Source organism: Chiloscyllium plagiosum, chromosome 7, assembly GCF_004010195.1.
Source record: "Chiloscyllium plagiosum isolate BGI_BamShark_2017 chromosome 7, ASM401019v2, whole genome shotgun sequence".
Taxonomy (NCBI): domain Eukaryota; kingdom Metazoa; phylum Chordata; class Chondrichthyes; order Orectolobiformes; family Hemiscylliidae; genus Chiloscyllium; species Chiloscyllium plagiosum.
The window spans coordinates 52,073,079-52,095,912 of record NC_057716.1 but is presented as its reverse complement, the minus strand read 5'-3'; the positions used below and the strand labels follow the sequence as shown (position 1 = coordinate 52,095,912).

At 41.3% G+C, this 22,834-nt stretch overlaps 1 protein-coding gene across 1 annotated transcript in view; it reads left to right on the top strand.

The window, feature by feature from the left end:
* The first annotated feature begins 1,178 nt into the window (after nucleotides 1-1,178).
* Nucleotides 1,179-22,834, top strand: part of LOC122551592 (rho guanine nucleotide exchange factor 25-like) — a 61,399-nt gene continuing 39,743 nt past the window's right edge. The window contains exons 1-4 of the mRNA XM_043693723.1: nucleotides 1,179-1,261; nucleotides 12,709-12,814; nucleotides 18,466-18,532; nucleotides 21,042-21,145. Coding sequence (XP_043549658.1) covers nucleotides 12,747-12,814; nucleotides 18,466-18,532; nucleotides 21,042-21,145 — 239 coding nt within the window. The 5' untranslated portion in view covers nucleotides 1,179-1,261; nucleotides 12,709-12,746. The remainder of the gene's footprint in view (nucleotides 1,262-12,708; nucleotides 12,815-18,465; nucleotides 18,533-21,041; nucleotides 21,146-22,834) is intronic.

The following is a 22,834-nucleotide window of genomic DNA, read 5'->3' as shown; positions in this document are numbered from 1 at the left end:
TCTTAGCCTGCTGGACACACTTTCCTCATTCCTGAAGAAGGGCTTATGCCCGAAACGTCGATTCTCCTGTTCCTTGGATGCTGCCTGACCTGCTGCGCTTTTCCAGCAACACATTTTCAGCTATCCTTAGTAGCCACACACACAGATGACAAGCGACATGAATTCGACTGGGACAACACTATTATTATAGGACAAGCCAAACAGAGAACAGCCAGGGAATTCCTAGAGACATGGCACTCATCCACAGATTCAATCAATAAGCACATCGATCTGGACCCAATATACCGACCACTGTTTAAAGCATTTTAAAACATTGCTGTCTTTTGATGAAAATTGTTTATGGCACTCATCCACAGATTCAATCAATAAGCACATCGATCTGGACCCAATATACCGACCACTGTTTAAAGCATTTTAAAACATTGCTGTCTTTTGATGAAAATTGTTTTACGTAACTTTACGTTAGCTTGAGCCATAAGAAACAACAGAAAACCATGACTTTACTTTTAATATGGTTATATATGCTTAGACACAGTGTTTTACAACTAACTACAAGTAAAAATATACACTTTAGTTCCTCATTTGCTTAATGAAGTCAGAATTATTTATTATTGAAAAATAAGTTACAACAGTGAGCCATGAAAGATTTATCTGTTAAGCTTAAAAGCCATTTAAAATCTAATGACTATTCTAAATACAGAACATCACAGCCTTTTGATTTTAAATTAATAGTGAGGCTATCACCAGAGACCAACAGAAACTTAAACCGTGGTATTATAATCACAGATCAATCAGAATGGAAGGAGGAATTGACCTAATTTTTTTTCTGCTCCCTCTGATCCGTTCCCTATGACCTGAAAAAATAAAGATCCATCTCTCTGAAGATTTGATTTTAATCTTCCTCTTTGTTATTTACTGCTACTGAAAACAGTTGAGGCTTTATTCTATTCAGAATACTATTGCATTATGTAACTTGTTGATGTAAATATGGATTGTATGAATGTTCATTGTAGTTGATACAATGTTTACCCTTGTACAAAACATGTAAAGTATATGCAAACTATTATACTTTTTATTAGCCTTTGCTGTAAACAAATTATTAATATTTACTATGGAAATTTCACAAAAGCAACACACATAATTATACATATTTCCTCCCATTCCCTCTGTTGAAACAAATTAATTTGCTGCTGCTGTCATTCTCTGCAGGTTGAATTTCGACTAGATGAGTAAACTGTGCTTGAGTTTTCAAACTATCTTGGTAAGGTTTCACCCCAAGTGTTGAACTGAAAATGTTTCCTTGTCTTATGTTTGTAAACTTTGCCTGGATATATTTAGCTCATTGTTCTCTAAGTATTTCTTATTTTTCAACAACCGCCAGTGGTTACTTTATGAAAAGTTGTCTGTGATCTATTATAAATCTGCTCTCCATTTGCTAACGTTGTTCTAAATGGACTCTTAAACCTGTTAAAATAAATATTTGGTTATTTGTTTGCTTTAGCTCAGGAAAAAGAATGTAGGAATGAAGCTTAACAAACATGTATTTTTAATTCTAAAGCTGTGAATCAATAGTTGTTTCATGGTATTGTCTTGGAGAAAGTTGGAAAGTGCACCAGTTGTGTACTGCACTAGGACCACAATCTCAGAGCCAAGCTATGGTCTTGGGTCATGATTTCTATGAGCTACATATGGACCAGATACATACAGGCAAGTGTTTTATCGGACACGAGGGCTGGAATTTTACAGCTCCGCACCACACCACCAAACCACGCACACACACAGGGATAGGTTAGGTGGTGGCAGGGGCCTGTAAAATTTACTGGGTGCCAGTCCCACAATATAATTGATATATTCCACTGCAGTTTTACAGGTGGAGACTTTCCCATTGTGAGATTCGTAAGTGAGAGAGACCTACATCAAGTGCCACTTCTGTCGCTCGTGGCCAGGCAAAGTATGGCCTGGCAGGGGGCAGTACATATGATGCTGATCACCAGGGCCTACACCTCTACGGGGGCACAGACTCATTGATTGAGTACCCTGTCATTCTAGATGGCAATGTCCAAACCCATTATCAGTCAATAAGCATGTGCCAGTTTGTGTACATCCTCTTTGCTTTTTTGTACATTTGTCAATTTTTTTTAAAATGACTAATGTACTGCATTGAGATTGTGGTTTTATTTTTGCTTAGCTGTTGTTATGTTTTGTTCATACCTTTTTTCAAATTTGTGTTGTTATATTGTGGTGAGAGGGCTGTGTTGGCAATCAAGGATGTTATTCCAGAAGTTTACAATATATATTGGTGACTTGGAGGAAGGAAGCAAATGTACCATTTGCAGATGATACAAAAGTAAATGGGAATGCAGGTTTCAAGAGGGATAAAGTTTCTAGAGAGATATTGATGGGTTAAATAAGTGGGCAAGAGATTGGCAATTGTAGTATAATGTGGGGAATGTGAAGTTGTTCATTTTGGAAGGGAGAATAAAAGAACAGAGTGTTATTTAAATGGAGAAAACTGCAGAAAGCTGCAATTACTTGGAGTTACTTGTACATGAAATACAGAGAGCTAACACACATGGGCATCAGGTAATCAGGAAGGCTAATGGAATTTTAGTCCTTATTTCAAAGAGGTTCACAGTCCGAGAATAGGGAGGTCTTAATGCAACCATACAAGGTACCACATCAAGAATATTATGAGCAGTTTTGGTTCCCTTATTTAAGGAAATATATTATTTCATTTGAGACAGTTCAGAGAAGTTTCACTACAATCATCCCTGATATGGAGGGATTGTCTTATGAGCAAAGGCTACACAGACAGGGACTTTACTCATTGGAGTTTAGAAAAATGACAGGTAATCTCATTGAAACATATAAGATTCTTAATGTGCTTGACAGGGTAAATGCTGAGAGGATAATCCCCATCATAGAGTCTAGGACTACAGGCCATATTCACAGAATAAAAGGGCACCAATGTAAATTAAGACGAGGATCAATTTCTTCTGTCATAGGGTTGTGAGTCTTTGGAACTCCTTGCCACTGAGAGCTGTAAGAACAGAGTTCTTTTGTATATTTAAGGCTGAGATAGATGGATTCTTGATCAGTAGAACAATCAAGGTTATGTGGAAAGGGCAGTAGAGAATTGACAGATCAGCCATGATCCTATAAAATGGTGGAGCAGGCTTGAACAGCCAAACAGCTTGCTCCGTTCCTAGTTGTTATGGTCATAAGCTGCAACAAAAGTTTTGATTAATCACCAAAGTAGTCAATTTATTTATCTTTATTACTGTCCAGAACAAAAGAATCTATCACTAGTTATCTTTTAAAAGCTCAAAATACTATTTGTTACAAACAAACGTATACTACCACTAAATGAAGTGGTTAACAATTAGGCTACTATACAGACTATACAACTATATCTACATCATCACAAACAGATACAGTCAAGCAACAGTCAAGATAATGCAACTTTGCAAGATGATTTGTGTTTTTAAAATAAAGCAAATAGGAAACGACCCCAATGGGGCCAGCAGTCTAAACTCAAGGGATACTGAAAGGGAAATCATCTCACAGTGTAGATGACTTACTGTCATTGAGATTGCAATGAAGATAGCCACAGGATCAATGGGATATCTTTAATCAGACTTAATCTTAGAACAGAACTTAGGTCTTTGATTTGTAAGTTCAGCTTCCAGAGTATCAAAGCAAGTTAAGTGTAAGACTTTCTAACGTTCCCAGAAGATATTTTACTGAGAGAGATCTGTGCAGCTTAGTCTGCTAAAGGGTACGAGAGAGGAATCTTTCTTTTCTTGCTGCCAACTTCCTGATTTGTTGCTTCAACTGACCCACCTGTGTGTGCACTAAAACAAACTTTAGTGCAGATATTGTTGCTAGGCAATCATCAGTACAGGGCCCCATCTTTACAAGCCAAGTTTGTCAAGCAATTAAAGCCACAAAACTCAACTCTTAAAATCTTACTTTGTCCGTTTTCCAAACATCATTTGACCTCCAAGCAGAGCTGCAGGTGGCAGCTTGCCCTCATTAAACTTTGACTTCAATAACCATTGCAAACACAGCACCCAAAAATCACATGTCCTTTCAAAGCCCTTTCAAAACAAAATGTCCAAATTGTCCCATATTCCAGTTTTTCATATGTACTCCCAACTTGTTCAGCATTTCCCAGATAAATTTCCCAGTTATGCAAGTGTGTCACCCTATGAATAACTTTGTGACACCATAGCCATGATGAAATCTACACCCATTGGAAGGTGATGGTGGTAGGGCAACAACATCATGCAAAACATCAGGAGAACAAACAATGTGAAGCATTTAGAGAAATGTATTTGTACTTTGTACCTTTATGATTTACCATAGTCACATAGCCTGTGCTGTAAGTTGTGTCCATGGTAGCTTGAGAAGCCATTAAAACACACTACATGAAGCACCGAGTGTGAAGCTGAAATTGTGTGGATTTTCAGATCTATAAGAGAGCCAGCTACTGTAAAAACAGAAAAAAAGTAATGGCATTGCAGTCTGCAACTTCTATGAACTCAGCAAGTAGGAATGGTTATAAATTTTCCAGTCTCTGTTATTGTAGAAATTATAAGATAATATAAAACAGATTTAAATTCTTTCAATCTCATTGGTGAAATTATGAAGTAGCTATGAAATTAATTAAAAAGCCTGAACAAATAACATTAGCAGCTCTGCAATCAGTGTCAGTAAAAGAATGCTGCAAACTGTATTGCAACCTCGAGTTCATAGAGGAACTGAAAAGCTAGACTGGAGAAGGCTTGAAGACGTTTAAGTCAAACTTTGAACACTCTGCTAAACTAACTTACAAATATTTCATGTTCAACATCAACTTGAGGGGTGAGGGAGAATATTGACCAGTATATAATAACAATGATACCATTAGCTGAATCCCGTGAGTTTAGAAATATTTAAAGATAATCTCACTAGAGAGAAGACCATTTTAGGCATAAGAAATATCATCATGTGAGCACACCTACTGGGCATTCAATTTTACACTAAGGAAAGATATTGACACGTATAGATACTCTTTTACAGTCAGTCATAAGCTAGAGTATTAACTGGAGAGCAGATACAGCTTTGATGAATAGGTGAGAGGAGACACCAAGTCAGGCTGTTAGTTGTGCCCAGAAGATCAGGGCTGACAAGGAAACAAGCAGTCAGCATCACCTCGAGGAGTAAGGTTAGAAAAGGACTCCAAGACAGCCAGTCAGAGCTAGAATCTTTAGGGCTGACTGTTGAGTAGCTTCCTATCTCCAGTTTAAAGTAATTGGTCTGAAAGTGAGCTCACCGGATGGCAAGACAGCTTGGCTGTGGTGAATGCTTATCCTCTGCCATGTGGGGATTCGTGAACACGTCGTATGGCCTAGACAATCATGAGCAAACCTAGACTCAGCCTCAAAACCTTAAGCTTGGGATTTTGGAATATGAGTGGCAGATGGAGTCACTGTAGTGCATCTGCGAAACTGAAAACTAACTCGGACATTTAATAAGATGTTTCCACCGCACATTAAGACCAGGCAGACAGATAGAAACTGAATGGACGCGAGGCAGTCTAGAAAGGAAGTGAGTGCAGGAGTCCTCTGAGTCTATCTCCTCCCCCATTAATGAGTTTTCCATTTTGGATACTTGTGACGGTGATGGTACATCAGTGAAATATAATGAGATCCAAGCTTTTGGCACCACAAGCAACTCAGCTGTACAGGGGAGAAGAAGAGTGGAAGGGAAATTATGACTGGCAATTCAATTGTTGGGGAAAAGATGGGATTTTTGTGCTGCACGCATTACTCCAGGATGGTATGTCACCTCCCTGGTGGCATAACCAAGGATCTCACAAAGTGGATGTGAGGCATTCTTTTCAGGGAAGGAGATGGCCTAGTGGTATTAACATGAAACAATTAATTCAGAGACCTGGGTAGTGATCTAGGGACTCAGGTTCAAATCCCACCATGGCAGATGATGGAGTTTGGATTCAATTAAAAATCTGGAATTAAGAGTCTAATGATGACCACGAAACTGATGTTGATTGTCGAAAAATCCATTTGGTTTACTAATATAAGGAAATCTACTATTTTTACCTGATCTGCTCTACATGTGATATATCAATGTTGTTGACACTTAACTGCTTTCTGGGTAATTAGGAATGATAATAAATGATAGCCTAGCCAGCGATGCTATATCCCATGAATGAATAAAAAAAAAGATAAACAACCAGATGTCAGTATCCACATTGGTATCAATGATGTAAGTAGAAAGAGAAATGAGATCCCAAAATTTGAATTTGGGGGGCCAGGTACACCATCCTTTATCTGAAATGCTTGGGACCAGCTGGTTTTCGGAATTCAGAAATTTTTGAATTTCAGAATAAGTGGCAGTTCGATGGTGAAATTTTTAAAAAGTCTTTCCGTAGAACAGACTTACTGTGAGTAAAACGGCCCTGAAACAAAATTGAGGCCTGCCAGTGCTGGGCCATGCCCCCACATGTCACATCTGAGTGACACACATCGAATGAGTGTCGACTTGGGTTAACTGTTTGTAAGCCAAACAACTTTGTCAATGAGAAAAAACCTTGACAAAAATATCTTCCAACTTTGGAGCTTTTTCGGGATTTTGGATAAAGGGTTGTCTACCTGTGATAGTCTGAAAAGCAGTGCCTCAAAGGCAGTAATCTCAGGATTGCTCTCTGAACCACGTGCCAAGTTAGTATAGAAATAAGAACATTGAATGAATGGACACATAGCTTGAACAGTTAAACAAAAACAGAAATTTCTGGAGAAATGCAGTAGATGTGGGATGAAATCAGAGTTGATGGTTTGAATCCAGTGATCTTTCATCAGAATTATAGTAGCTAGGAAAGAGTGGTATGTATGCTGAAGGCAGGTTGTGGGATGTTGGGAGGGGACGCGGTAAGGGAGTAAAGAGGATAGATAGAGACAGAACCCAGAGGGAGAGAAAGACAAGTAATAAAGGGATGGATAATGGTAAGCCAGGGAAGGAGAAAAACTGAAAATGGGATCATGAGTAGGTAAAAATGCATTGTGCTGAAAGATGGGTAAAGGACATGGGACAAGACGTTCAGGCCCTAAAGTTATTCAACTTGATATTAATTCCTAAAGATTGTATGGTCCCCAAGTGGAAAATGAGGTGTTGTTCTTCCAGCTGGCACTGAGCTTCGCTGCAATACTGCAACAAACCTGAGACAGAAATGTTGGCCAGGGAACACGGTAGTGTATTGAAGTGTCAGGATCTTTTTTGCGGTCAGAATGTATGTGTTCTGCAAAATGGTCACCCAGCCTGTGTTTCATTTCCCAAGGCAGAGGACACCACATGGTGAACAGTGAATATAGTAGGCTAGATTGAGTAAGTGCAGTAAGATTCTTGCTTCACCTGAAGGGTGTGTCTGGGACCTTGAATAGTGAGGAGGAAGGAAGTAAATGGGCAGATTTTGCACCTTCCACAGTTGCATAGGAAGATGACATTGAACTATGGGCTTCTTTGGGAGTGCAGCAGGAGTGGACTAGGATGATCCGAAGGGAACAGTCCCTGCAGAAAGCTGGCAAGAGAGGGGAATATATGTTTGGTGATTGCAACTTGCTGGGAGTGGTGGTAATGGCAGTTAATGATTCTTTGGATGCCGAGGCTGGTGGGGTGGTAAGTGAAGACCAGAGGAACCATATCATTGTGCTGGGTGGGACGAGAAAGGGTTGGGCAGATGTTTGAGAAATAGTCATACACGGCTGAGGCCCCCCATGTTGGTGGGGAATCCTCAGTTGAGGGACAAAATGGACATTTCACAGGTCCCCTTGTAAAAGTTGACATTATCAGAACAAATGTGACAGTGATGGAGAAACTGTGAGAATGGGATGGGATTCTTATAGGAAGCAGAGTGTGAGGACATATAGTCAAGGTAACCATAGAGTTAGTTGATTTGTAACTGGTATCAGTGGGCAGTCCTTTCCCAGAAATGAAAACAGATAAACAATTTTTTCTAGCTCAGAACAAGAGAAGCAGCACTGATGATATCATGGATGTACCAGAGGAAGACATCCCAATTTAGAACAGAGCAAAATGGAAACAATTGTAGTCTTTTCCACATACAGTGAGCCTTTACTATTTCTGGAAATCACTTGTGTGCAAATCCGGTAAGCATAGGAGCAAGCCTAAAACTTTTACTGTCTGGGATCACAATAAACTAATGTTACTGGTTTGGTGTTATGCTGCTATCTCTTTTCCTACTTCAGAACTTCACGTAAATTACTGCATATCCAGACCTAGTGATGGAGACAGCTCTCACCATTCTGGCAACCCATATATTCATCCTCCCATTGGAGAATTTGTTTTATTTGGAAGTAAACAAGGGAAAACAATTACAAATTCCCTCAGCAAGCATTACCATTACTTGTTTGGCCCCTTTGAGGCATTAATAATTATTTTCCTGTTACAAAGCAATAATAACGTCCTACTTCGACCATGTCACAGATTCATCCAATCTGCATTTAAAAGTGATTTCTCACAGTCAAACCTGTACTCACCTCCTAACTCTAACTTTAAAAATACAATTGAGTTTTATTGCAGTGTGTTTTAATACTAAAGTCAAAATAAATTTACAGCAGATATCCCGATGACAAGTCAGAAGTGAACAAAACTGTAAATGAATTTCTTCAAACATTCCCTATTTAATAAAAGAAAAGCTTTGTATGTCTTATCATTTGGAGTTATAAGTTGAATAACAAGTACCATCATTCATAATGAGACTGCATTAATTCAAGCTGTTGTTATCTGGCGTACTGACCTCTACATTGTAAAGGCAGAGTGCCAGCTTTTCCTATCTCTCCTTTGGCTATGACTCCATCAAGCATCAAACCACTAATTTCATTGTATCTGGTGATCTCTCCCTTACCGCCACCAAGCTCATTGTCCCCCTACTCTGTACAGCCCACTTCTATCTTCTTTGCTAAATCAATACACAGGACTGCCCAGACAGACCCATTGTTTCTGCTGCTCCTGCCCCACAGAACTATCTATCTCTTCATATCTCGATTTGACACTTTTTCCTCATCCTGGCCCTCCCTTCTTACATCCGTGATTCTTCTAACATGTTACATCCGTTGCAGAATTTCCAGTTCGCGGGCTCCAGCTGTCTCCTCTTTACCGTGGACGTGCAATCCCCTTATACATCCATCCCCCATCAGGATGGTCTCAGGGCTCTATACTTCTTCCAGGAAAAATGGCCTGAACTGTCCCCCGTCCACTACTACTCTCCTCTGCCTGGCCGAGCTCGTTCTCATTCTGAACAGCTTCTCCTTTTACTCCTCCTACTTTCTTCAGGTCAAAGGTGTGGCTATGCGTACCCTCATGGGCCTCAGCTATGCCTGTCACTTTATGGGATTTGTGGAACATCCCTTGTTCCAATCTTACTTGGTTCCCTCCCCACAACTCTGCAATCGTTAATCTATTGTTGCTGCTCTCCCAACAGGATGGACTGTGGTCAGATAGCTATCCTGATTGTGAGCCAAGGCACTGATCTATGTCTGAACTATACACTGACTTACAATGACCCCCAACACATCCCTTAACTGAATCAAGGGCAAGTCCATACGCAGTTTCCAACATGTCCATTTGGTTGAATGCACGTGCAATGTATTTGCTGTGCAAGCAGCTGTCAGTATTACATAGTATAATGTACAAGAAGATGCCCCCCCCACCCCCCCACAACCCTGAACAGTTTCCTACTAACAAGCATGACAGCAGCCTGCCTAACTGCCTGCACGTAGGAGCACCTCTGTACACCTTTGGCTGTCACAGAAGTGCTATTATACTAGCAGGCACTGTATGGCATGGCAAGACAAGGAGTGAATGCTGCCAGCCTGCAGGCAGGTGCTAAGTGAGTGAGTGCCAAGAGACCAGCCCTGAGATGCAGCCTGAGAGTTCTGCCCCTGTGTGCAAAGTGCCCCTGCTGTAGCTTTTCAATGCTAATTGCTGGTATGATTTGCAATGCAAGTAAAACCATATGATATAGAAACAGATTAAGCTATTTGGCCCTTTGACACTGCTCTGCCATTTGATCATGGCTGATATGTTTCTCGACCCCATTCTCCTGCCTCCTTATAACCCTTGATCCCCTTAGTGATCCATATTCTATCTATCTCTATCTTAAAGACATTCAGTAACTTGGCTATATTTAAGACCAAGATGGACAGGTTCCTAATCATTTGTGTTTCCTCAGTGTCCTGCAAGTATATCTGAGATACACCTGTGGAATATGAGGGGTTGAGAAATATTGAATGCTAATGACCGTCCAAGAAGGATGCATGTGACTGGTGTCCATGGATTATGACCTGAAAGTTTGTTTGTTGTTGAGCAACATGGAGGCTCCTCACAGCCAATAGCGAACTGAAGTTGCCAGATACCTGCTCTGATCTCCACATCAGGAGTGCTTATTGTCAAATGTGTTTGGTGCCTTGAGAAAGATAAAAGGTTGAATATTACTGAGATGAACTGGGTCATTAACAAGTCATTTAACAAGCTATAATCCCCTTTAATTGACAATCTGCCACTATCGAGCAAGAATCTCATCTTGGCAAAAGCAGAAAAGGTAGGGCAAGATGTTCCTGATGTCAAGATAGGCCTCACTAGAATTCCCGTCTGATTCTGCCACAAATCTTGTAACATCCCAAACCATTCACACCCCGACAGAATTCCACCCTACATCAGCTCCATACTAAAAAGAGTAACTCCAATCTCTGTACAAAGTACTATGCCCAATTGGTGCTAGACTCCTCTGTGCTCTGGACTGTAATCCAGAGGCTTTGCAATGCACCAAATATTTGGTTATGTACATTCACCAACATCCATCAGCAGCTGGGCCTACCAAAATCCTCACCTAGGTTTTCTGTAGCAGAACTCAATCTGGTCAGCTGACACCTGAACTCACCTTAGCCATTTCTTTGGCTATAGTGTATTTGTTGCCTTTGCAGATCCAGCTTTGGGACTTTTTTCTATGCAATATGCAAAGAATTTTTTAAAAAAAATTCTATGTAGACATATCTTCTCATAAATAGCAAAAGACTTTCTTTTGCCCAGCAGTATCCTTTAAAGACACTCAACCCCAGTGACGATCTTATCTTCACTCAGTTTTTTTACACAATTGACAAGATTGTAATCATTTCATTTGCACAGCTTTCTGCACATTCACTAGATGTGATTCTCCACCTTTCCCTGAGATGCACAGATACAGGTTAACTCACTGACATTTCCCACTCAACTCTCAGAAAAATGAACTCAAAGCTTTTCCCATATACTTACACTCTGTTCGCTAAACATCAACTGCTGGTATTTGTCTTTTTTTTTACATCAACCTGTTTCTGGCCTTTGGCCTTTTCACCTGGCTCACTCTGGAATGTGAAAGCTCAACTCCATTCAAAAAGCCAGCAATTACCTCACTAGGTTTTGTGTCTAGTAATTTAGGTTAAATCACATAATTTCTTCGGAATGGCATTTTGATCCACTCCCAAAAAAAGATGAGTTTCTGACCCTTAAAAAGTCATGTTCACAAACCTGTAAACCAAAACCCCTAGAACTTGTGTTTCCAAACAATAATATATTACAAACCCTCCCCATAATACATTATATTAATATCTGAGCTGTTTGCTGCAAGATCAATGATGGTTTTGTCTGCATCAACACTGTTTTCTTGGTGTTCCTCTATTGGTTGGATAGTTCTTTAGTATGTGAGTGTAGAAGGGCAGAGATATAAAGTTGTGGGTGAGCAGAAGGAGGAAAGCAAGAAGGCCTGCTTACTTTCTGCAGCTTGTACTTCAAATGCAGATATGATATGAGGGGAAAATGGAACATGAGAAGGGAATTAGGCAAGAAGATGCTGTCACCCTTGATGGATTCAACATTCACCATGGAAGGATCTTAAAAATGGCCATTCCCAACATGGTCAGTATTGTTTCCTTAATGAGGGTTTGACAGTGCAAGTGACTCTCTCTTCCTTTGGTTAGTTCTTGCTGCCTCAGCTTGCTATGTATCTGACAAGTGATGGTCCAGTCAGCAGGCTGTTATTTGAAGATGCCTTACTTGATCTTACTGTAAGATCATTAACCTTCCTGAGGCATAACTTCAATGTAATTGGGGGAAAACTTTTGCAACAGACATAGATGGCTAATAGGTCCTACTAGCCTCCAATTGAAATACTACCAGAGGTTCTTCTGCAACCACCCGTACCACCCAAAGATGTCCTCAAAGATAGAAAGTAATGGTTCAGCTTTACATTGATTCCATCAACATTTCTGGCACAGTCTCAGAAAACCTTGGTACTCGCTGTCTCCCACTGTCAGCCTTGTTGACTCTTGCATGCTACTGTTCTCAATTATGTCATCAATTTAAAAGGTACAAACTAGCTTGAAGTGGTGCTAACAAATAGCAATATAAGCTGATGTGTGCAGCCAATGAACAAGGTGGCTATAACTGGTTGCATGTAAATATCATTATACTGAACAGACAATATCAAGTTTCTATGCATTATAATTGAGAGAGTTGGGTAATAACATAAGTAATCCTTCTGCCCACTTTCAGGAATCTTCAATATGGCCCACATGCAGAAATCAAAAATCTAGTTATTGCTCATTCCTATTAAAATAGGACAAATTTTTCATATCAATCTTCATTCTCTTCTAGATTCGGGAACCAGACTGCTGTATCTCCACCATTCCTCAATGAATTCTTCAGCATCACCTGGTGATCATAATGAAGAACAACAAGCCAAAGGACTTAAAGGCAGAAAGTAAACTAATTTTCTTTATAACTTTCTAAGTGAAATACAACAGTAAATATTAACTGAATATTAACATTGTACTGCCTAAATACTATGAATATGTTGGATAGATATAATTGTTTGCCATTTCAAATAACACAAAGAAAATACAGCATACAGTATCTGATATTGAACCAAATTCAACCCTTTGTGTCAAATCTTACCAAAAATTGGCTTAGTGTCATTTTTGACTCTGATCTCCAGCATCTGCAGTCCTCACTTTCTCCTTCGTGTCATTTTTGTCAAGTTTCATAGAGGCTTTCTCTCTGTGAGGCCTAGTGAATTTCTCATGCAATCTTCCTGAACTCACCTCATCCTGCCATCTCATAATGGCACCTGCCTCATCAATACTTGCCTGGTTTTCCCACTCTCTGTCAGTGGAAGTGTTTGTCCCTGTTGAGATATTCCCTTATCCCTGATGCTAGTGTCACCTTTAAAAGGTTGTTGTGCACCCATTAAAGTGCTGTCAGTCTTGATCTGTCCAGCACAGTTTGAGATGTTTGCCCCAGAAATGGCCAATAGGGAAAAATTGGCTCTCCGCTTTGCAGACAGGGAGAATAGATGTGCCGTTGGAAGCATCATCCTGTCTTCTTCCCAGGAACTGACAGAGGACTCCACAACACCAGCTATTTCCAGCCTAGTGTGAGGTTGCCACCCAGTTAATGCAGACTCAGCTGTCTGGAGAAATGCCCAGCAGTGGACAAAGAGGGTGAATGAACTTTGCGGCTAAGTGTCCCCCAGTCTTCTCTCTGTTACCTCACACTCATTCTTTCTCTGTTATTGTACCTATCTCCCACAAAGACTCATGTTCCACACTGTCACTATTGTCAAGATCTTCCCTCACTCACTGTCACCCACCCAAACCCTAAACCACAAACTCTACATAACAACTGAGCTATCTATTCACTAACTGAAAACACCTCACCACCTTTCCTCCACCTCCACTAACACTAACAGCTTTGACACCAGCCTTCTCTCATTCAAGCCCTCCTTTCTCTCATTCCAGGAAAAAACAGCCCACAATGGGGTAGAATGAGTTAAGCCGTGTGGTGGGGTGCCCACATTTGCTTCTTCATATTTTACTGACCCTGATTGCCCTGAGCAGCTAACTGACCTTGCTCAAGCCCCTGGATTGATAATGACATACTGTGCCAGGATACCTGTCCACTCCTTTGACTGATCACTGCTAATCTGAATGACTAGTTGTCTGGTTTTGTACCTGCATTGAAAGCCAAGTCAAGACAGAAAAACCAAGACTCTGTTAGATCTGGTTGAGAGGACAAAATGTAAAATGTTATGGCAAGGCAGAGCAGAAATGGGCATCAAAATGAATGAGTGAGCAGCCCTGAAATGCAACCTAGTCCAATCCATGATCGAGGTGACTGTCTGAGCTCTCACAAGTTCTTGTTGCAGTATTCCAATGAGAGTGCCAATGTGCTCCAAAGAGCAGCATTACTGTGCGAGAAACACACTGTTAGCAGATCAAGGGTGCCACGAGGATGCAGTGAGGCCGGTATATGGCAGGTGACAAGGCCTATGGATGTAAGGTGCATGCAGTTGCTGCCCATACAGTGAACCCTGAGATGTTGGTGCCAGGAGTCAAAGACTGAGGTTCAAAGGAATGGCAGCAAGCTAGAATCGCAGATACCTGCTCTAACTTCCATGTCGGGGATTTTCGACACCTAGTTTCAGGAAAATGGGGAAATGCATACTTGTGAGGTAAATTAAGAAGTAATATGGGTGATCAGATGGGTATGGTCTGGGTATTGTTATCTCCACCTCTGGTCCTGGGAGAAAAGGAAGACCTGGCTGTGTACCATCCTGTCCAGCAGGATCTCCAGGACCATACCCACAAAATAAGGGCACCAATATCCATTTGGCTGCCATCTCCTGCAGGGCCAATGTCAGAAAATGGGCAAGGCAGCTCTGGATTGACAGTGCTTGTCCAGGTGCACAAAGGCCTTTTAAATATGGCAGGAATGCCAGGGAATTCCAGGATCTACATGTAAGTGGCAAGTTGTCTGGAAACCAATTGTCATAAGATGGTCTGAACATCCTATTCACCATAAGGGCTGAAATGCCAACTAATGTGGCAAGTTTTGTAACATATGACAAGAACACTCACTCAGCCTTCCAGCGAGAATCACTCCACCAACTCAACTTAGCCAAAACCTGTATGGTTCAGCCCTTAGCATAAGCATTTGTAGTTGAGGAAGAAAATAGCATGTAAGATATGGCAAGAAAGCTAACATTTAAATCAGTGTTGGGGACACCATAAGACAAAACTTAACATGGTCAAATGAAGTATAATCAAGAATGTAATTGTACAATAGCTCAACAAATCTCTGGGGCTCAGTTTGAAACAAATAGATGAGGACATTGACATTACAAACTCTGATCAAGTCAGGAACCAGTCCTAGAATCCCTACAGTGCGAGAGCAGGCCCATGGAGTCCACTCTGAGCCTCTGAAGAGCATCCCATACAGACTCACCCCATCCTCCTAGCCCTGCATTTCCCATGGCTAATCCATTTAGCATACACATCCCAGTACAACATGGGCAATTTAGCATGATGAATGCACCTGACCTGCACATCTTTGGACTGTGGGAGGAAGCCCACACAGACACGGGGAGAACATACAAACTCCACACAGACAGTTGCCCAAGGGTGGAATTGAACCCAGGTCCCTGGTGCTGTGAAACAGCAGGGCTAACCACTGAGCCTTTGTGCCATTTAAGAAAAGTGCAAGGAACAATGGAATTATGGACTAGCTAGTCCAACATTAGATTAGATTAGATTAGATTAGATTAGCATGGCCAATTCACCTGGCCCTGCACATCTTTGGACTGTGGGAGGAAACCGGAGCACCCGGAGGAAACCCACGCAGACACGGGAGAACGTGCAAACTCCACACAGTCAGTCGCCTGAGGCGGGAATTGAACCCGGGTCTCTGGCGCTGCGAGGCAACAGTGCTAACCACTGTGCCACCGTGCCGCCCACCATCTGATATTGGAATTTGTTAGAAGCAGAAATGAAAGTAAAATGATAGGACACCTTTGAATGGTTCAAGCTCATCATGAACAAAACTGTGACAAATGAATTTCAATATAAGGATCTATGACGGCATTCACTTTGACCTGAAAGATGATAGGTCAGAATCCATTCTAAACAGTAAAAGGCCAGAAGCTATGGAAGTCCAAAGAGATGTAGGGATCATGTACACAGATCATTAAAATGTCCAGGATAATACAAAAAGACTGTACAAATGGAATTCTGTCCATTACAATCTGAGGACTAGAATAACAAGGTTAGAAATTGCTTCCAACATGTCTTCCTTTGTCCAACACATTTTCTGCACTCACCCCTTCCCTTCCCTCTTAGAACAACAGTAGGCTTCCCCTCACTTTCACTTCCCATTGCAACAGTCTCTGCAATCAAAGAATCATTCTCCATCATTTCAGCCACCTCCAGCAGGATGTCACCACCAAACACATCCTTCTCTCCCTTGTCAGCATTCTGTTGGGATCACTCCCTCTGTGACCCCCCCTGGTCCACTCTTCAGTCATTCCCATTACCTTATCATCACCTTACCCTCATGGCACATTGCAGAGGAATGACTTCGTCCTTGTTCCTTTTTCTTCCTCATTATCCAAAGTTCCAAAGACACCTTCCCAGTGAAGCAGTGATTTATGTATAGTTCGTTCAATTGAGCCCACAGTATTTGCTGCTCATTAAGCATCGTCCTTAACAACGGCGAGATCAAATGCAGACTGGGTGACCACTTTGTGGAATGCCTCCATTCTGTCCATAGCAATGAGCCAGACTGACAGTTGCTTGCCATGTCAATGAACCACACTTACATTGCTGTCTAGACCTGCTGCAGTGAAGCATGATGCAAGCTGGAGGAACAGCTACCCATTTCTGCTTAGGCACTTTATAGCCTGCAGGAGTTAACATTGAGTTCAACATCTTCAGACCATTAACAAAGTCCTTCATTTTTATAATACCTCCTTTCTCTCCTGCCATGCCTTTTGTATGCATTTGCTCTCTGCAAAAGTAACCTATGTTTTTGCATTAACGTCAACCATGAACATCTTTTCTTCGTCTCTATCCCTCCTCAAATAAAATATGCGCTCCCTCTTGTCTTTTGCTCTGAGCACCATCACCATCTGTTTCACTTGTTCCTCCCACCCCTCTCTTCCTCTCCTTTCTCAACATCATAGAAAAAAATAATTTTCTTTCCCTTCAGTTCTGAAGAAGACTCATACTTGTCTCAAAACAGTGACTCTGTTCCTCTCTGTGCAAATGCTATCAGACCTGTTGGGTTTCACTAGCATTTTATGTTTTTATTTGGGTTGGAAACTCTGTTGCAGTTATACGAAATGCTGGTGAAACCACAGCTTTTCTTTGATTCATGAAAGGATGTGATGTCACTGACCAGGCCAGTATTGATTACCCATTCCTAAATAAGACAGATGGTGAACTGCCTCCTTGAACCATCACTGTCCCGATACCGAAGGGGTTTATTTAGGCACATATTTATAGTACAATCAAGTGGTTTGTTAGGCTTTTCCAGGTGACAGGCAAGAGTCAATGAAATTGGAAAACACAACATAGTTCTGGATACCATAGCAGAGCAAGGATATATTGGCAATGGATGGATCACAGCATAAAGTTACCAGAATGATACCCAGACTCTGCAGATTAACTTCCAAGAACGGGTTACACAAATTAGGATTGTGCTCCATGAATTTATAACACTCAGGATTAACATGATGGAAGTGTTGAGGTATTAATGAGACTGAAAGGGAAGATAGAGAAAAGTAATTCTTACTGATTGGAAGATCTGTGATTCTGGGACAACACTCAAACAAGACAGCATGTCTTTCAGGAGTGAAATTAGAAAAGATTTTGTTGCAAAGGAAAATAACTCTCATCTATTAAATAGCAGTTCAATTAAATGTTAATTTTAAATCTGTGATTATAGATTTCCGTTAACAAAAGAATATTAATGGATATTAATGAAAGATATGGGGCACAATGTTGAATTGTGGTTTCGCCCTGCTGGCTGGACAACCTGAGAGGCACCTGCTTTATTGGAAGGCCAATTGATCCTCAAGAAAATCAGCAAGGCCACCACCAGACCTTCCTCACACAAATATTGCCTAGTGAGAACTGCCAGCCTATCAGTGGCCAGCATCTCTTATGCTCACTGTGCCATTGGGGAGGCCATAGCTTTTGCAGGGAGAACATTCACCTGAGCTCCTGAGTCACTGGTCTCTGGAGCAATCCGGGCCACAGTAATGTGGAGGTGGGGTGCTTCATTGGGTGGAGGCTATTGGGAAATGGGTGTTGGGAGTTCAGCAACATGAACAGGAGAATGGTAGTGGGGATCTGGTATGCCACCATTCAACCTAATAAAATGCCATTGCTGCCTCTACCCTCACTATCAGTTGGAGCAGAGGTTTCCACCCATGGTGTTAAATTACAGATCAGATTGATCTTATTGAACAGTGAATCAGGTTCAAGGGGATAGAGGCCATGCTCCTTGTTCTTAAGTTCCAAAGCGAATTCTTAACTATTGGTACATTTAGTTTTTTCTTCTTTATCTTATTTATAGGTATGTCCTAAATGAACTTGTTCAAACAGAGAAAGTCTACGTTAAAGACTTGGGAGCTGTGGTTGAGGTAAGATGAATTGGATCTAATTAGAGTAAGTTGGAGTAAGTTTAATAATATTCATGGTGAGAAGCTCCCTCATCCAGGTGGGTGATTTGGGAGCCAACATTTTCTTATTACAGTGCATCTCTGTGGCAAGACTTCACTTATAATATTAGTCTCCTCACTGCTCACCAAATCTAACCCATTTTCCAGATTCAGAGTCATTTGAATAGATCCCACTCAAATTTGGAGAAGGCACATTAGGGAGTTTTCCCACAGGATATTAAAGATTGCACCTGCAACTGGCTAAAACGTTTTCTAACCTTCTTAACAGGAACCTTGGCTGTTAAGAACAATGTTAACTTTAAGTTTAAATCATATTTTGTATTCTGTGTGTTGAGAAAAGGCAGATATGGTTAGTCATTTTTAGAGTTTAAGTGGGAACTCAAAGCACTGATAATGAGGTGTCTGGAGGTCTGTTTTATGAACATGCATTTTCATGAAGTTTAAAACAATTTAACACATCATAAAAAGGTGGAGAAAAATACTGTGCTGTTGCTTAGTGACAGAGGTCCAATGACATACAAATAAAGATACAACAATCTAGAAAAATCTATTAGCCAATGTGATGTATGACAGAGAGTGACGGACTGCTGGACACTGGATATAGGGAACTCATGTAATTGCACTGAAGTTAAAGTCACGTGAGTTTAGTTTGCAGTTTATTTTAGGTACCTCAGATGAAGACACGAGATAAGAAGAGAAAGCATCTGATGAATGCACAGAAATTTACTGAAAGGAAACTGGTTATAGCTGTATCAGCCTGAGTCTGAGCCTTAGTGTCAAGATGATAGAAACTCTGAAGTCTGAGTGTTTGTAAGGATGTTGCTGCAAAAATAGGATTAGTGCTAATTTCTATCCTTTTCTAATATCTGTGATGAGTCTTTCCAACCTTTCATTTGTCTTGTGAAATATCGTTCGCATTTCCTTTTCTTGTTTAGTAAACATTTTATTCTTTGTGATACAAGTAGATTAGATTAGATTACATTACAGTGTGGAAACAGGCCCTTCGGCCCAACAAGTTCACACCAACCCGCCGAAGCGCAACTCACCCATACCCTTACATTTACCCCTGTACCTAACACTACGGGCAATTTAGCATGGCCAATTCACCTGACCTGCACATCTTTGGACTGTGGGAGGAAATCGGAGCACCCGGAGGAAACCCACGCAGACACGGGGAGAACGTGCAAACTCCACACAGTCAGTCGCCTGAGGTGGGAATTGAACCCGGGTCTCTGGCACTGTGAGGCAACAGTGCTAACCACTGTGCCACCGTGCCACCCACAAAGTACATGGGTAGCCTTCTGTGAATGTGTTCAGTAACTGACCTCTACGGTTTAAAAAACAAAGTTAAGATCTACCAAATAACGTTTCACTCTGAGAGTTGGCTCATCTAGTATTACCATCTAGAGGGGAAATCAGAAGATTGATAGAAAATTTATACTTCATGCCCTACAGCCATCTCTTTGCTCTAGTGATGTAAATTACAAAAGATCAATTGTATTTCAGTCATATTGTGTATAGCCAAGACCAAGGCCCAGAAACTTTTGTCCTTCTCCTACTTGCTAATGTTGGAATGGGAAAGAGGGCCAGCAGGAAAGCATTCCTTCAAATGGATTCACCACATCTGAATCAAATCTACGTAGTGATGATAACGTCAGGAAGCATATTGTAGCCAGACCATTGATGAAGTGGGACTACCGGGTCCTGCAGCGGACAAAAAGGCAGCTTAGCACCATCTTCTCAAGGACAATTAGAGATGGGCAATAAACTCTGAACAAACTAGTGATGTCTATTTCCCATGAATGATTGAAATAAGGCTGTAGAATCTGAACATTTAAAGGGGACCCAGGCAATCATCCCGCACTTGAAGCCTAAGGGCAGCAACCAGCAATACGAAAGCTAGGTGACCAGTCTAATATCTGAATTCTGGCAGAGTCTAGGCAGTGGCACTTACTCTGCTACATGTGTTGGTGGGGCAGACATAAAGATTTTAACACTAGCCGCACGGTGTCTCAGTGGTTAGCACTGCTGCCTTGCAGCACCAGCGACTGGGTTAGATTCCAGCCTCGGGCAGCTGTCTGTGTGGAGTTTGCACATTGTCCCAGCGTCTGAATGGGTTTCCTTTGGGTGCTCCGGTTTCCTGTCACAATCCAAAGATGTGCAGGTTCAGTGAATTGGCCATGCCAAATTGCCCATAATGTTTAGGGTTGTGTAGACACTATGTGTAGACCCTGCCTTAGTCAGGGGAGGACAGGGGAGTGGGTCTGGGTGAGATACTCTTTGGAGGGTCAGTGTGGACTTGTTGGGCCAAAAGGCCTGTTCCCACACTGTAGGGATTCTATGATTTTCAGGACTTTTATTAATTTGAGTTTCTGCATTTGTAAGAAATTATAATAATTGTACTAGCATGGCATAATTATAGGAAACTTCAGTTGTGACACCAAATTTCTGCATATTTCTGACATTTTAGGGTTACATGAAAAAAATGGAAGAGAAAGGAATTCCTGATGATATGAAAGGAAAAGACAAAATCATTTTTGGAAATCTTCAACAGATCTACGAATGGCACAACAAGTATGTAGGCAGCCATCTTAGATTGTTACTGCTAAAGAAACAAAATCAAGAGTTTGTGAAGAGAATTTCTAATCATTTTCTTAATGTTTCCCTGCTAATACTTCCTCTTTCTCTGAAGATTTTAAAACTTTCTTCACATAGTGACACAGCTAGCAGTCACCTTTTAGTCATTTGACAAATTAGGCATTTTAGAAAACTGATATAGAACATAGAACATTACAGTGCAGTACAGGCCCTCTATGTTGAGCCAACCTGTGGAACCAATCTGAAGCCTATCTAACCTACACTATTCCATTTTCATCCATATGCCTATCCAATGCCCATTTAAATGCCCTTAAAGTTGGCAAGTCTACTACTGTTGCAGGCAGTGTGTTCCACGCACTTACTACTCTCTGAGTAAATAACTTACCTCTGACATCTATCTTATATCTACCACCCCTCAATTTAAAGCTATGTCCCCTCATGCTAGCCATCATCATCTGAGGAAAAAGGCTCTCACTGTCCACTCTATCTAATCCTTTGATATGAAAAGGAGAAAACAGTAAATCAGGAAATTATGGTTAGGCAATACTGAACTTGTGTTTTCAAAGCCTAAGATTGGTAACCAACAAAATAAACTCTCTAACAAACAGCACTGTGGATATCACTGCATGATAAGGACTAAAGAAGTTCAAGAAGGCAGCTCGCTGTTGCCTCCTTAAGGGAAAGTGGGAATGGGCAATAAATGTTAGCCTCACCATGAACACCAATGTCACATGAATGAACTTTTTGTTTTAAAACTTACATATTTCTCCTTGATTATGACTACCTTCAACATTTACAACATTAACCAAACTATCCGTCCTAATTTAACTCTTGATGTCTGCACTTTTCTTACAACTATTTCCAAACTGTTCACTTGCAACACTTGCATCAAATAACAGTGCAAATCAGTCCCATCTTGTTTAGATTAGATTAGATTAGATTACTTACAGTGTGGAAACAGGCCCTTCGGCCCAACAAGTCCACACCGACCCGCCGAAGCGTATACCACCCAGACCCATACTCCTACATTTACCCCTTCACCTAACACTACGGGCAATTTAGCATGGCCAATTCACCTAATCTGCACATTTTTGGATTGTGGGAGGAAACCGGAGCACCTGGAGGAAACCCACGCAGACACGGGGAGAATGTGCAAACTCCACACAGAGAGTCGCCTGAGGCGGGAGTTGAACCCGGGTCTCTGGCGCTGTGAGGCAGCAGTGCTAACCACTGTGCCACCGTGCCGCCCCAACCACTGTGCCACCGTGCCGCCCCAACCACTGTGCCACCGTGCCGCCCCGGAGTTTAGTAGTCGGAGGGAAATGTTGCATTTCAATTGGATAAGCAAATGAGAAAGCAACATAGCATACGTTAAATAGACAATAACAGAATTGATACGATGGGGTTTTGCAAGGTAGACTGATTTACATATTATTTTTACACAGGCAAGGTGAGTTCCATATACATTTGCAGGACCAGGGAAGGGACAAAAGAGATTAGATTAGATTTTTAGATTTAGATTAGATTATATTACAGTGTGGAAACAGGCCCTTCGGCCCAACAAGGCCACACCGACCCGCCGAAGCGAAACCCACCCATACCCCTACATTTACCCCTTACCTAACACTACGGGCAATTTAGCATGGCCAATTCACCTGACCCTGC